Raw genomic sequence first — 16,333 nt, 5'->3', positions numbered from 1 at the left:
AAATATGAGTTATCCTTTCTTGCTCCTTCACATGCTTATTAATTCTTGACATTCTCTATAAATTATAGAAACCAGATTTTGTTATGTTCTTCCAAAGAGTGTTATGTTCATACAGGCTGTAACTTTTATCTCAATTCAATTATCTATTTCTCTTATGGTAGGCAATATCTAGTATCTTCCTTCATTTCTCTCAACTGCCACCTGTTGCTTTTTCATCAGATGCAGTTTAGTCTTTCCCATGAAGGGGAAAGCCTTTCCCATGTAGTTTAGAGTAGTTTAAGTGTGATTTTTGAGATTGATCTTCCCTCAGGCACTCTTTCTTTTAGAATTTCCTCCATAGCTTTCCAGCAAGAGTAGCAGGTCTGAGCTTTATTTTCTGTTTTTTTGCCTCAAGTAAGTAAATCTGTCACTTTTTTACCCCTGAATCAGATACAGATTGGATTGCAAATTTAGGCAAAAAGCAAGATTTATAAAATATATATAATATGTTTATATATGTATATATTGGTAACACAGATTGAACCCAGGGGCGCTTATTCACTGAGTTATATTCCCCGCCACTTGGTCATGGTGCATAATTCTTTTTATACATTGTTGAATTTGATTTGCTAATATTTAAAAAAAAATTGTAGTTGTCGATGGACAGAATGCCTTTATTTTATTTGTTTATTTTTATGTGGTGCTGAGGATCAAACCCACTGCCTCACTCATGCTAGGCAAGTGCTCTGCCACTGAGCTACAGTTATCTTCCAGGGGTTTTATATTTTACATTTAGGTCAGATTTATTTTAAATTAATTTTTATGAAGGGTGTAAGCTGTACATCTAGATTTATTTTCATGAATGTTGATGTTCATTAATTCTAGCACTATTTGTTGACAAGACTATCTTTTCTGTCTTATATAGCCCTTGCTTCTTTGTCAAAGATCAGTTGAGTGTATTTGTATGGGTCTATTCCTAGACTCTGTTCTTTTTCTTTGGTTGATTTGTTTCTTCTTTAACCAGTAAGTTTTGAAGTTAGGTAATAATATCTTGTTCTCCAACATGTTCTTATTCAGTATTGAGTTGGCTCTTCTTCATCTATTGCCTTTTCATATAAAAGTTAGAGTGCATTTGTTGATGTCTACAAAATAACTTGCTGGGATTTTGACTGAGATTACATTTAATCCATAGATCAAATTGGGAAGAACTGACATGTTAATAGTTCATTAATTGTTCATTAAAGTAGGATATCTTTTATTTAGTTCTCAGAGTTTTATGATATTCCTCATGTAAATGTTATGTAAAGTCTGTTAGATTTATACACCGAATGTTTCATTTTTAAAAAGCTAATATAATGGAAAAAATATTTTTTTATTACAAATTCCACTTTTTCTTTGCTGGAATATATGAAAGTGATTGGCTTTTTTATATTATCTTTGTATTCTGCAACTTTGCTATCATTGCATATCATTTCAAGAGGTTTTGATGTTCTTTTGGAATTTCTACATAAATGATCATATTATCTTATGAATAAAGATAATTTTATTTCTTCCTTCCCAGTATGTATATGTTTTATTTTATTTTCTTGTCTTATTAAATTAGCTAGGACTTGTGCTATTATGTTGAAAAGCAGTGGATAGCAGGAACATCATTGCCTTTGTTCCTGTTCTTGGTGGAAAAGCTTGGAATTTCTTACTACAAAGTATAATATTAGGTGTGGATTTTTTGGTAGGTGTTCAGATTGAGGAAGTTCCCACCTATTCCTAGTTTGGTGAAAGGTTTTTGTTTGTTTGTTTTTATCATAAATGAGTGTTAGATATGTTAAATGCTTTTTCTACATTTATTGTTATAATCGTGAGTTTTACTTCTTTAGCCCGTTGATGTGATTTATTAATTTATTTTCTAATGTTTGGCCAGGCTTGTGTGCCTGGGATCTAGCCCACTTGGTCATGGTACATAATTCTTTTTATAAATTGTTGAATTTGATTTGTTAATATTTTTAAGAGTTTATGTATCTATATTCCTAAGGGATTTTGGTGTGTAGTTTACTTTTCATGTAATGTCTTTTTGTGGTTTTATTATTAGGATAACAGTGGCCTCACAGAATGTGTTAGGAGGTATTTTCCCCCGTTTCTATTTTCTGTAGAAAACTAGTATAATTTCTTCTTTAAATATTTTGTTGAATTCACCTGTGAACATATCTGGGCAGGTTTTTTTTTCTGTTTTGTAATGTAATTTTATTTATTATTGATTCCTTTTCTTTAAAAAATAGAGGCCTAACACATTATTTTTCTTTTTGGTTGGTTTGCTTAGAATGTTGAAAGCTGATAGTTTAATATTAGATTGTTTATTTCTCAAATACTTCACAGTGTTCTGTTATTTTGTTTGTATATGTTTTATGAGATTAATAAAAATACAACTATTTTCTTCCAGCCTAGTGTGTTAATTGTAACCTACAAGGAACCTACAAAATCATCTACTCAGTTCGGATCCTACAGACAAGCTGAATGGAGACCAGATAGTACCATGATAGCTGTGTCAGTAAGTAGATTTTTTAACTTAAATAGTGTTTTCTGATAAAATCATTATATTGCATCTACACTTGATTGTCTTAAATGACTTCTTTCAATTTTTCACACATCTAAGTATTTATCTTTTCATAATAGGAATTGCTGTATTGATTCTTCTATACTGCTACTGTGTTCTCTATTCTTCCACCTACTATATCTTTGTTGACTTTACCACTTCCTGTCATCCTTAAATATAGCACCTGTATCCTTTTCTATGTAATTATCTTACTTTCCTGTTTTGTCCTTGACATCTAATCCAGCTTTTAAAAGATTTGTCCATATTCACATGGTACTTCTGAATTTATGTTTATTTCTGCATTTCCATTAGATGTGCCTAGAAGCGCTTCATTTTATCTTTTCAATTTTTATTTTTTCAGTATCATCTTTAGGGATGTGATTATCATCTAATTTTTCATAGTAATAATATGTATGGTTAACATTTACTGAGTCTATGTAAGTACTATATTGTAATAAGTTTACATGGATCATCTCATTTAATCTTTAGGTCAATGCTTTGAAGTATGTACTGGTATCCTTTATAATAAATGAGTAATTTGAGACTATGAAAAACTAATAAGTCCTATCCAAGATTATACAGATAGTGTATACCAGAGAAATAAGATATAAACTTAGGAACACAGATTTTATGTACTAGACTATGACAAGACTAATTTCTCTCTCTCTGTTTTCAGTCTTTTTCTAGTCTGTGCTACATTATGCTGACTATATTAATTATCAGAAAATGCCCCAAATAGACAAAAATATTAAGTAGTTCTGTACTGCTTATAGCAGGAGTTGGCAGACAACCACCACATATTACCAAATGTATCCTGCTGCCTGTTTGTGTGTAGTCCATCAACTAAAAATAGTTATTACCTATTTAAATGATCAAAATAAATCAATTTTATACTTGAAAATTATATGATATTTTAATTTTGGTGTCCATAAATAAAGTTTTATTGAAGCACAGAAATGCTCATATATTTATGTATTGTCTGTGGCTTCTCTGAACTATGATAGCAGATTGAGTTGAATAGTGTGGACAGCAACCATATGTGAGGCTCTCAATGCTTTACTCTTCTATTTGGTGTATTATAAATTATAATTATACATTATGAATTAGGTGGCAAAGTATTTTCCTTATTATGCAATGAATTACACTATAGCTATGCCTAAAGAATAAAAGTTGATATTACCAGACTAAGCAGTCATCATAGTATTTACTGTTCAAAGTAATAGTCACAAAATTAAGATATTTAAAATAACAGTCACAGAATTTATTCACAAAAAATGAAATATAAAAAGTACACTCAATATAAGCTTGATTCTTGGTGAGTTAATAAATGTTAGAATTGCTTCTAGTTTATTTGAATGATCAATGCTGAGTGTGAAGTAATGAGAATTACTCTGAATAAATATCCTATGTGGAACAACTTCAGATGAAAAATTCTCAAACAAGTTGGGAAAACTCTAATTCAGTACAATCTGAAGAGGAATCCACTAAGGTGTGCCTTAATTGATGTTGGTAAAAATACATGTAACAGAAAAAGACTTAGTTGGGCAGACTTACAAAGCTTGTGAAAATGTAAGGCTTTTTAAAGCCTGTGGTTATTGTAAGCTTTTGTCAGAGATCCAAGGTGAGTACCCTGCCTTGCCCCACCCCACAGCTACCTGCTAGATGGCCAAGAAGGAATAAAGGATTATTGAAACATTTTTAGCTTATGACTGAAAATGAGATTTTTCTGAACTTGAAAGAATCACCCAGCTGAGTTTGGTGATGCACACCTGCAATCCCAATGGCTCTGGAGGCTGAGACAGGCAGATCATGAGTTCAAAACCAACCTCAGCAACTTAGCAGGACCCTATCTCAAAATAAATAAATAAAAAAAAAAGGACTGGGGATGTTACTCAGTGGTTAAGCACCCCTGGATTCAATTCCTGGTACCAAAAGAAAAGAATCACCCTTCACTACTTAACAGACACTTAATAATAGCTATTTTACCCTAGAGCTGTGGGTAGAACTTAGGGACTCTTATATGCAGAGCAAGCATTCTAATATTAAACTGTATCCCCAGCCCAGAAAATAGCTTTTGCTGCAGACTTGACAGAATTTCCTAATGAATTTAATCTAAAGCTATAAAGCAAACAGTTTTATCTGTGAAACTTATTTGTAATAAACTCATTTCAGTTAACAACTAATAAAATTGTTTGAATTACAGGTAATGTCAGGGTGTTTTTTTTTTCTTTCTTTTTTAATAGTTTTAGTTATAAATGGACACAATACCCTTATTTTATTTGTGTTTTTTTTTTTTTTTTTTTTTTAATGTGGAGCTAAGGATCCATCCCAGTGCCTCACATGTGCTAGGCAAGGACACTACCACTGAGCTGCAACCCCAGCCCCTGTCAGGCTGTTTTTTTATACTTACAAATTTAGAGAAGATCTCTAACCCACACACATTAGCAGTAGATATATTTTATGAGCTCAAGCCACAGTTGCAATAGCATTTTAAATTTTTGTGTATAAAATCCAGTTGTGCAAAAGAGAAACTTCCTCATAACCTTCAATTAGAAATGATTAATCTTCAGTGTTAAAGTAAAAAACCAGGAGAAGAATTCTAGAATACCCTACAAGGTGACATATATTCAGTTAAAATTATATACTCATAGATTGATATCCATATTTGGCTGTACTTGTATGAAAAAAATTTTCAGATATGAAACCTATAAGTTCTCATTACTGACCTGTATTAATAGATAAAACTTTACAGTAAGTTTTGATAATAGGAATGATAGGAAAAGGTCACTTTAATCACTAATTAGTTAAAAATGTTATCCTCATAAAAAGAATTCCATTCTCTCTCATTAGTGGATGTGTACTACCAAAATACACACACACACACACACACACACACTCACTCTCTCTCTCTCTCTCTCTCTCACACACACACACACACACACACATACACATACACACACACGGTTGTCATTATAATTTTATTTAGACAATCATTACTAAAACTTACAAATTTTGGTTCTTTTCTTTGTATTTATTTTTTATTTTTACTTTTTATTTTTCTGTATTTCATTTTGACATCTTAGGGCTCCCTTGTGTTTGGACAAATTGCACCCTCCTAGGAGTAGCCTATTTCTAGAGATAGTAAAGGACTTGCCTACAGCCGTACCTTAGTATGCAGACCAATCTATCCAAAGCCCATGCTCCAGCCACTTTTATCATCCTTACCATCTCTGACACTCTGGGCCACTATTCCCCTCTCCTACTAACTGCAGGGACAGGTACTACGTAACTAAAGACCACTACTACAGTTTAGAGCTCACTGAAATTATTCAGACTCACCAGTACTAACTCTCTTTACTTGTTTTACTCATTCCTTCTAATGGAAATCACAGTAAAGGTCTTAACACATTTTCCCTTTGCTCCTGTTGCTTCCTTGCTGACCTTGGTACTTCCCATGTAGCCTTTTATGTAATTTGTCATTCTTCCTCCTCCTGGAACTGAATAAAATTTTTCAGTGGTATTTGTCTTCTGACCTGTTGGCCTCATCATACCTGCACAATAATAAAACTTACCTTTTTAAATACTGTCGTGGTAAGCTGGGGTTGCGGCTCAAAGGTGGAGGGCTTGCCTAGCATGTGAGACACTGGGTTTGATCCTCAGCACCATGTGTAAATAAGTAAAATGAAGGTATTGTGTCTGTCTACACTAAAAATATTTTTAAAAAGCTGGCTGTGATGTGTGTGCCTGTAATCCCAGCAACTTGGGAGACTGATGCAGGAGGATCTCAAGTTCAAAGCTAGCCTCAGCAAAAGTGAGGTGCTAAGCAACTCAGTGAGACCCCGTCTCTAAATAAAATACAAAATAGGGCTGGGGATGTAGCTCAGTGGTTGAGTTCCCCTGAGTCCAAACCAAAAAAACCTCAAAAAACTGTCATGTGATATAAGTACCTATCTAATATCCTTGGTTTTCCTTTTTTTGGCTCAGAGATCCTAAAAATATATACTATCTAGCCCTTCACAGCTAAAGTTTGCAGTTCTGTGTTCCACATAATAAAGTCCAGGCTTCTTAGCATTGCATTTAAGGTCCTTTAATCCCTAAAACCCTACTTCATTATTACTTTTCTGATGTTATTTTTTCATTTTTCTTCTTCAGGGACTTTCCTTTAGCCAACCTGGCTTCTTTATTATTCATAGGAATATCCAAGGGAAAAAATATTTGCTAATTGTAGGGAATAAATGAATATGAGTAGTTGAAGATGACTGTGGTTTCAAGCTTAGATGAGTGTTAGGAGAATGTTCATGGCAATTAGTGAAAAAATGTAAGAAGAAAAGCAATTTCATGAAAGAAAATATGATATTCTGTACTTGGTCTCATTTTCGGTGTATTGCATGATAAATTTTTTTAAATTGTAAGGTGTATATAGCATAAAGTTGCCATTTTAACTATTTTAAGTGTGCAATTAGGTGTTATTAGTCACGTTCACTGCATTACACACTATCACCACTGTTTTCTTTATCATCACCCCAAACAGAAACTTTGTAATCATTAAGCTTAAGTAAGCATTCCTAATTCCCTCCTGCCCCTGGTAACTTCTAATCAACTTTCTGTATCTATGAATTTCTCATACCAGATACATCTTGTAAATGGAATCATAATATATTTGTCCTCTTGTGCCTAACTTATTTCACTTAGGGAAATGTTTTCAAGGCTCTTCCACATTATGGTATGTGTCAGAACTTCATTTTTTTTATGTCAGAGTTATATTTCATAATATGTATGTAGCATATTTGTTTATCCATTGATCTATTGATGGGCATTTGTATTGTTTCCAACTTATGACTATTGTGAATAATACTCAATTGAACATTATCATAGAAGTATTTGTTGGAATCCTTATTTCCAGTTCTTTTGGTTGCACACTCAAATGCAGAATTGCTGGATCAATTTCACAGGGGTTACACTGTCTCATTCCCTTTGGCAGTATAAAAGTTCTGATTTCTTCTTATCATCCTTAGCATTTATTTCCATTGTTTGTTCTTTTGAGTTTTGAAGAGTTTGAAGGTGTATCTCATTATAGTTTTGATTTGTATTTCTCTAATGACTGATGATGTTGACTATTTTTTCATCTATTCTTACATATTTAGAGAAATTTCTGTTCATTTTTTTACCACTTTTTAAATTGGATTGTTTTTGCATAGTTCTTATCTATAGTCACCCTATTGGGCTGTAGTATAACAGAACTTCTTACTCCTGTCTAACTGTAATTTAATACTCTTTCATCAACCTTTCTGTATCCTTCCCTGACCTCCTTATTATTTTAGTGTCTCTAGAGTCTATAATCCTGTTACCATTATCTCTTTTGTATTTAGTTTTTTTTTTTTTTTTTTTTGCCTGATCAGTTTGAGTAGAGGCATGTCAATTTTAGTGATTTCTTTTTTTCTTGTGATTTTCTTTAAAAACTCATAATTTCTTTCATTGATTTTACTTTTCTGTGTTCTATTCCATTTCCACTCTGATCTCATTATTTTTTCCCTCCTGCTTAGTTGAGATTTCATTTGCTATTTTGTTACTAGTGTAAAACTGAGATCATTGGTTTGAGATTTTTCTTTCTTTTTATTTATATATGACAGTGGAATGCATTACAATTCTTATTACACATGTAGAGCACAATTTTTCATATCTCTGGTTTTATACATAGTATGTTCACAACAATTCATGTCTTCATACATGTACTTTGGATAATAATGATCTTCACATTCCACCATCATTAATAACCCCATGCCCCCTCTCTTCCCCTGCAACCCCTCTGCCCTATGTAGAGTTTGTCTATTTCTCCCATGCTCTTGCTCTCTATCCCATTATTAATTAGCCTCCTTATATCAAAGAAGATATTTGGCATTAACTTCTCTAACTCCATCCATTTACCTTCAAATGCCATGATTTTATTCTCTTTTATTGCTGAGTAATATTCCATTGTGTATATATGACACATTTTTTTAATCCATTCATCTATTGAAGGGCATCTAGGTTGGTTCCACAGTTTAGCTATTATGAATTGGGCTACAATAAACATTGATGTGGCTGTGTCCCTGTAGTATGCTGTTTTTAAGTCCTTTGGGTATAGTCTGATGAGAGGGATAGCTGGGTCAAATGGTGGTTCCATTCCCAATTTTCTGAAACATTTCCATACGCTTTCCATATTGGCTGCACCAATTTGCAGTCCCACCAGCAATGTATCAGTGTGCCTTTTTCCCCACATCCTTGCCAACACTTATTGTTGTTTGTATGCATTCTTTTTTTCTAAACAGGTATTTAAAACTATAAATTTCCCCCTAAGTACTGCTTTAGCAGAATCCCACAAATTTTGGTACGATTTATATATTTTTTAATTTCCCTTTTGATTCCGTCTTTGATCCATGAGTTAGTTAGAACTATGTATTTTAGTTTCAAAACACTGAAGGTTTTCCAGAATCTTATTTTATTGGTCTCTAGTTTAATTCTGTTGGGATTAGGGAACATACACATTTTATTTTACCTATGGTATAAGCTCCAGTATACATTTCTATTATTATTTAAAAGAAAATTGACATTTTAAAGAAATTTAAGTGAAGGAAGTGAATTTTAATTAAATTCAATGGAAATATAAATATTATCATTTGGGGACTTTTTGTGTATATGCCTATTGGGCCATATGAAGTTCCACAGTTTGTTGATCTCTTTCTGTTTTATTACTTTTTTTCTGTTTCATTGTGAAAAATTTTTATTGCTATACTTTTATAATCAATAAACTTTTTTCCTGCAGTGTCCAACTTATTCATCCAATCCAGTATGTTTTTTTGACTCTCATATTTTAGCTTTTATCTCGAGTTCTGTTGGGTCTTCTATATTTTTGTAACCTTTTGAAGATAAGGAATATAGTATCTGTTTTAATGCTCTTTTGTGCTAATTTCAACAATCTTATTGCATTATGGATTGTTAAAATTGGTTGATTTTTCTTTTCATTGTGTCTTTTATTTCCAGCCTCCCTGTATCTTTTAATTAGATATCAGAAGTTGTGACTTTACTTTGTTATATACTGGGTACTTTTGCGATCCTATAAATTTTCTTGGAATGCAGTTAAGTTACTTGGAAATAATTTGATCTGTTCATGTCTCACTTTAAGCTTTTCTTTGTGTATGTGTGTGTGTGCGGGGGCGGGGGGGGCTGGATTTAGAGCTCAATCCTGAGCTAGTTCTTGCCCACTACTAAGGCAATACCTTTCTAGAATTACCACAGGAAGACCTAAGAACTGCTTTCCCGAGTATTCTATCTAGTGCGCTGTAAATTATGACTTTCTTTAGTCCTGCTTATGCACTATTTACCACTTCTTTCAAATTGTTCTTTCTTCTACTATGAGTAGTTTCCTCACATATATGTCCTTGTTGGTATTCTTTATTTATTTATTTATTTATTTTTATTGTTGGTTGTTCAAAACATTACATAGTTCTTGATATATCATATTTCACACTTTGATTCAAGTGGGTTATGAACTCCCATTTTTACCCCGTATACAGATTGCAGAATCACATCAGTTACACTTCATTGATTTACATATTGCCATACTCGTGTCTGTTGTATTCTGCTGCCTTTCCTATCCTCTACTATCCCCCCTCCCTTCCCCTCCCCACCCCTCTTCTCTCTCTACCCCCTCTACTGTAATTCCTTTCTCCACCTTGTATTATTTTTCCCTTTCCCCTCACTTCCTCTTGTATGTAATTTTGTATAACCCTGAGGGTCTCCTTCCATTTCCATGCAATTTCCCTTCTCTCTCCCTTTCCCTCCCACCTCTCATCTCTGTTTAATGTTAATCTTCTTCTCATGCTCTTCGTCCCTACTCTGTTCTTAGTTACTCTCCTTATATCAAAGAAGACATTTGGCATTTGATTTTTAGGGATTGGCTAACTTCACTTAGCATAATCTGCTCTAATGCCATCCATTTCCCTCCAAATTCTATAATTTTGTCATTTTTTAGTGCAGAGTAATACTCCATTGTGTATAAATGCCACATTTTTTTTTATCCATTCGTCTATTGAAGGGCATCTAGGTTGCTTCCACAGTCTTCCTATTGTGAATTGTACTGCTGTGAACATCGATGTAGCAGTGTCCCTGTAGCATGCTGTTTTTAGGTCTTTAGGGAATAGACCCAGAAGGGGAATAGCTGGATCAAATGGTGGTTCCATTCCCAGCTTTCCAAGAAATCTCCAAACTGCTTTCCAAATTGGTTGCACCAATTTGCAGTCCCACCAACAATGTACAAGTGTACCCTTTTCTCCACATCCTCGCCAGCACTTGTTGTTTGACTTCATAATGGCTGACAATCTTACTGGAGTGAGATGGTATCTTAGGGTGGTTTTGATTTGGATTTCTCTGACTGCTAGAGATGTTGAGCATTTTTTCATGTACTTGTTGATTGATTGTATGTCCTCCTCTGAGAAATGTCTGTTCAGGTCCTTGGCCCATTTGTTGATTGGGTTATTTGTTATCTTATTGTCTAATTTTTTGAATTCTTTGTATACTCTGGATACTAGGGCTCTATCTGAAGTGTGAGGAGTAAAGATTTGTTCCCAGGATGTAGGCTCCCTATTTACCTCTCTTGTTGTTTCTTTTGCTGAAAAAAAACTTTTTAGTTTGAGTAAGTCCCATTTGTTGATTCTAGTTATTAACTCTTGTGCTATGGGTGTCCTATTGAGGAATTTGGAGCCCGACCCCACAGTATGTAGATTGTAGCCAACTATTTCTTCTATCAGACGCCGTGTCTCTGATTTGATATCAAGCTCCTTGATCCATTTTGAGTTAACTTTTGTGCATGGCGAGAGAGAAAGGGATTCAGTTTCATTTTTGTTGCATATGGATTTCCAGTTTTCCCAGCACCATTTGTTGAAGATGCTATCCTTCCTCCATTGCATGCTTTTAGCCCCTTTATCAAATATAAGATAGTTGTAACTTTGTGGATTGGTTTCTGTGTCCTCTATTCTGTACCACTGGTCCACCCACCTGTTTTGGTACCAGTACCATGCTGTTTTTGTTACTATTGCTCTGTAGTATAGTTTGAAGTCTGGTATCGCTATACCGCCTGATTCACACTTCCTGCTTAGAATTGCTTTTGCTATTCTGGGTCTTTTATTTTTCCATATGAATTTCATGATTGCTTTCTCTCTTTCTACAAGAAATGCCATTGGGATTTTGATTGGCATTGCGTTAAACCTATAGAGAACTTTTGGTAATATCGCCATTTTGATGATGTTAGTTCTGCCTATCCATGAACAGGGGATATTTTTCCATCTTCTAAGATCTTCTTCTACTTCTCTCTTTAGGGTTCTGTAGTTTTCATTGTATAAATCTTTCACCTCTTTTGTTAGGTTGATTCCCAAGTATTTTATTTTTTTTTGAGGATATTGTGAATGGAGTGTTTTTCCTCATTTCCGTTTCAGAAGTTTTGTCGCTGATATACAGAAATGCCTTTGATTTATGCGTGTTGATTTTATATCCTGCCACTTTGCTGAATTCATTTATTAGCTCTAATAGTTTCTTTGTAGACCCTTTTGGGTCTGCTAGGTATAGAATCATGTCATCTGCAATTAGTGATAATTTAAGTTCTTCTTTTCCTATTTTTATGCCTTTAATTTCTTTTGTCTGTCTAATTGCTCTGGCCAGTGTTTCGAGAACTATGTTGAACAGAAGTGGTGAGAGAGGGCATCCCTGTCTTGTTCCAGATTTTAGAGGGAATGCCTTCAATTTTTCTCCATTCAGAATGATGCTAGCCTGAGGCTTAGCATAAATTGCTTTTACAATGTTGAGGTATGTTCCTGTTATCCCTAGTTTTTCTAGAGTTTTGAACATAAAGAGATGCTGTACTTTGTCGAATGCTTTTTCCGCGTCTATCGAGATGATCACATGGTTCTTATTTTTAAGTCTATTGATGTGGTGAATAACATTTATTGATTTCCGTATATTGAACCAGCCTTGCATCCCAGGGATGAATCCTACTTGATCATGGTGCACAATTTTTTTGATATGTTTTTGTATCCGATTCGCCAGAATTTTATTGAGGATTTTTGCATCTAGGTTCATTAGAGATATTGGTCTGTAGTTTTCTTTCTTTGAAGTGTCTTTGTCTGGTTTAGGAATCAGGGTGATGTTGGCCTCGTAGAATGAATTTGGAAGAGCTCCCTCTTTTTCTATTTCCTGAAATAGCTTGAAAAGTATTGGTATTAGTTCCTCTTTAAAGGTTTTGTAAAACTCTGCTGTATACCCATCCGGTCCTGGGCTTTTCTTAGTTGGTAGTCTTTTGATGGTTTCTTCTATTTCCTCAATTGATATTGGTCTGTTTAGGTTGTCTATATCCTCCTGACTCAATCGGGGCCGATCATATGACTTAAGAAATTTCTCGATGCCTTCACTATCTTCTATTTTATTGGAGTATAAGGATTCAAAATAATTTCTGATTATCTTCTGTATTTCTGAAGTGTCTGTTGTGATATTGCCTTTTTCATCCCGTATGCTAGTAATTTGAGTTCTTTCTCTTCTTCTCTTCGTTAGCATGGCTATTTATTTTTTCAAAGAACCAACTTTTAGTTTTGTCAATTTTTTCAATTGTTTCTTTTGTTTCGATTTCATTAATTTCAGCTCTGATTTTAATTATTTCTTGCCTTCTACTTCTTTTGCTGTTGTTTTGCTCTTCTTTTTCTAGGATTTTGAGATGAAGTATGAGATCATTTATTTGTTGGTTTTTTCTTTTTTTAAGGAATGAACTCCAAGCAATGAATTTTCCTCTTAGAACTGCTTTCAATGTGTCCCATAGATTCCGATATGTTGTGTCTATGTTTTCATTTATCTCTAAGAATTTTTAATTTCCTCCTTGATGTCTTCTATAACCCATTGATCATTCAGTAACCTATTGTTCATTCTCCAAGTGATGCTTGATTTTTCCTTCTTTTATCGTTGATTTTCAGTTTCATTCCATTATGATCAGATAAGATGCATGGTATTATCTCTACTCCTTTATATTGTCTAAGAGTTGCCCTGTGACATAATATATGATCTATTTTTGAGAAGGATCCATGTGCTGCTGAGAAAAAAGTGTAACTGCTTGATGTTGGGTGGTATATTCTATATATGTCAATTAAGTCTAGGTTATTAATTGTGTTATTGAGTTCTATAGTTTCCTTATTTAACTTTTGTTTGGAAGATCTGTCCAGTGGTGAGAGAGGTGTGTTGAAGTCTCCCATGATTATTGTATGGTGATCTATTAGACTCTTGAATTGAGAAGAGTTTGCTTGATGAACATAGCTGCACCATTGTTTGGGGCATATATATTTATGATTGTTATGTCTTGTTGGTGTATGGTTCCCTTGAGCAGTATGTAGTGTCTCTCTTTATCCCTTTTGATTAACTTTGGCTTGAAATCTATTTTATTAGATATGAGTATGGACACTCCTGCTTGTTTCCACAGTCCATATGAGTGGTATGATTTTCCCCAACCTTTCACCTTCAGTCTATGTATATCTTTTCCTATCAAATGCGTCTCCTGTAGGCAGCATATTGTAGGGTCTTGTTTTGTGATACATTCAACTAGCGTGTGTCTCTTAAGTGGTGAGTTTAAGCCATTCACATTTAGGGTTATTATTGAGATATGGTTTGTTCTTCCAGCCATATTTGTTCATTAATGTTACTAAACCTGATTTGTTTTCCTCTTTGATTACTTTCCCCCCTTTACTGTCCTACCTCCCACTGTTGGTTTTCAATGTTATTTTCCATTTCCTCTTCCTGTAATGTTTTGCCAAGGATTTTTTGAAGAGATGGTTTTCTAGCTGTGAATTCTTTTAACTTTTGTTTATCGTGGAAGGTTTTAATTTCATCTTCCATCCTGAAGCTTAATTTCACCGGATACACGATTCTTGGCTGGAACCCATTTTCTTTCAGTGTTTGAAATATGTTATTCCAGGATCTTCTAGCTTTCAGAGTCTGTGTTGAGAGATCAGCTGTTATCCTGATTGGTTTACCCCTAAATGTAATCTGCTTCCTTTCTCTTGTAGCTTTTAAAATTCTCTCCTTATTCTGTATGTTGGGCATCTTCATTATAATGTGTCTAGGTTTGGATCTCTTATGATTTTGCACATTCGGCGTCCTGTAGGCTTCTAGGATTTGAGATTCTGTCTCATTTTTCAAGTCTGGGAAGTTTTCTTGTATTATTTCATTGAATAGATTGCTCATTCCTTTGGTTTGGACCTCTATACCTTCCTGTATCCCAATGACTCTTAAGTTTGGTCTCTTTATGTTATCCCATATTTCTTGGATGTTCTGCTCATGGTTTCTTAACAGTCTTGCTGAGCTGTCTGTTCTTTTCAAGTTGAAATAGTTTATCTTCATTGTCTGATGTTCTATCTTCTAAGTGTTCTACTCTGCTGGTAGTATTCTCAATTGAGTTTTTAAGTTGGTTTATTGCTTCCTGCATTTCTAGAATTTCTGTTTGTTTTTTATAACCTCTATCTCCCTGTATAGTTGATCTTTTGCTTCTTGGATTTGTTGATGTCATTCATTGTCGAAGTGATCTTTCACTGTGATTTTGCTGTCTAATGTCTTCCTTGAGATTCCAGATCATCTGAAGCATGTATATCCTGAATTCTTTATCTGACATTCCATCTGCTGCCGCTATTACCTCTTCTAAAGTTGAGTTGACCTGCATTGCTTGTGGTCCTTTCTTTCCTTGTCTTTTCATACTGCTCGCGTTTCTTTCTGCTTGGTGAAACTGTTGTGTTTTTGAAATTTTCCCCCTATATATTTATATTGATCTTGTATAGTTGAAAAGTCTCCCTTGCAGGGGCGGGCGGCGGCTGTGCTCCTCCTCCAATTGGGGTGATCTGTCTACCACGCTGACGGGCCGCTGGGTCTGTTCTGCCGGTCGGTCGCAGGTCTGCCTACCTTGCAGGCGCGGGCGGCGGCTCTGCTCTGCCCTTACTGCAATTGGGGTGACATGTCTACCACACCGGCGGGTCGCTGGGCCTGTTCTGGGCGCGGGAGGCGGCTCTGCTCTGCCCCTACTACAATTGGGGTGACATGTCTACCACACCGGCGGGTCGCTGGGCCTGTTCTGGGCGCGGGAGGCGGCTCTGCTCTGCCCCTACTACAATTGGGGTGACGTGACTACCACGCTGCCGGGCCTCTGGGCCTGTTCCGGGCGCGGGCAGCGGCTCTGCTCTGTTCCTACTCCAATTGGGGTGACGTGTCTACCATGCTGGCAGGCCGCTGAGCCTGTTCCTCCGGTCGGTTGCAGGTCTGCCTACCTTGCCGGCGCAGGTGGCGGCTCTGCTCTGCCCCTACTCCAATTGGGGTGTTGTGACTACCATGCCGGCAGGTCACTGGTCCTGATCTGGGCGGGGGCGGTGGCTCTCCTTATTGGTATTCTTGAGTTACTTCTGTATGTAATTCTTTTCTTTCTATTATGGTACTTTGTCACATGAATTTGAGTTGCCTTATTCTTCTAGAACACCGAGCTTTAACTTCTGAAGCCAGAGAGTCTATTAGGCTCTGTTTCAGCTTCCATTCTCAGTGCTGTAACCTGTAAATTATCAACAAGGCAATAAACTGGGCAAGAGGAGTAGGGCTCACCTTCATTTCCCCTCTGTTAAGGATGACCAGCTTTCATTGCTTGATGCATGTTTTGAAAATCATTGTTCAATATATTGTCGGATTTTTTGTTGTTTCAGTGCAGCATAAATCAACTTCAGT

The 16,333-nt window shown here is 35.3% G+C and overlaps 1 protein-coding gene across 3 annotated transcripts in view; it reads left to right on the top strand.

Moving 5' to 3' along the window:
• Positions 1–16,333, top strand: part of RIC1 (RIC1 homolog, RAB6A GEF complex partner 1) — a 120,779-nt gene that overhangs the window by 28,771 nt on the left and 75,675 nt on the right. For all 3 annotated transcript variants that reach the window (XM_081263221.1, XM_081263220.1, XM_081263219.1), the window contains exon 2: positions 2,414–2,521. In XM_081263221.1, the coding sequence (XP_081119347.1) occupies positions 2,414–2,521 (108 nt within the window). The remainder of the gene's footprint in view (positions 1–2,413; positions 2,522–16,333) is intronic.

This window comes from Spermophilus citellus (genome assembly GCF_964194105.1).
Source record: "Spermophilus citellus genome assembly, chromosome: 2".
Classification (NCBI taxonomy): domain Eukaryota; kingdom Metazoa; phylum Chordata; class Mammalia; order Rodentia; family Sciuridae; genus Spermophilus; species Spermophilus citellus.
The sequence above is the reverse complement of the archived record's forward strand: the minus strand, read 5'-3'. Positions and strand labels throughout refer to the sequence as shown.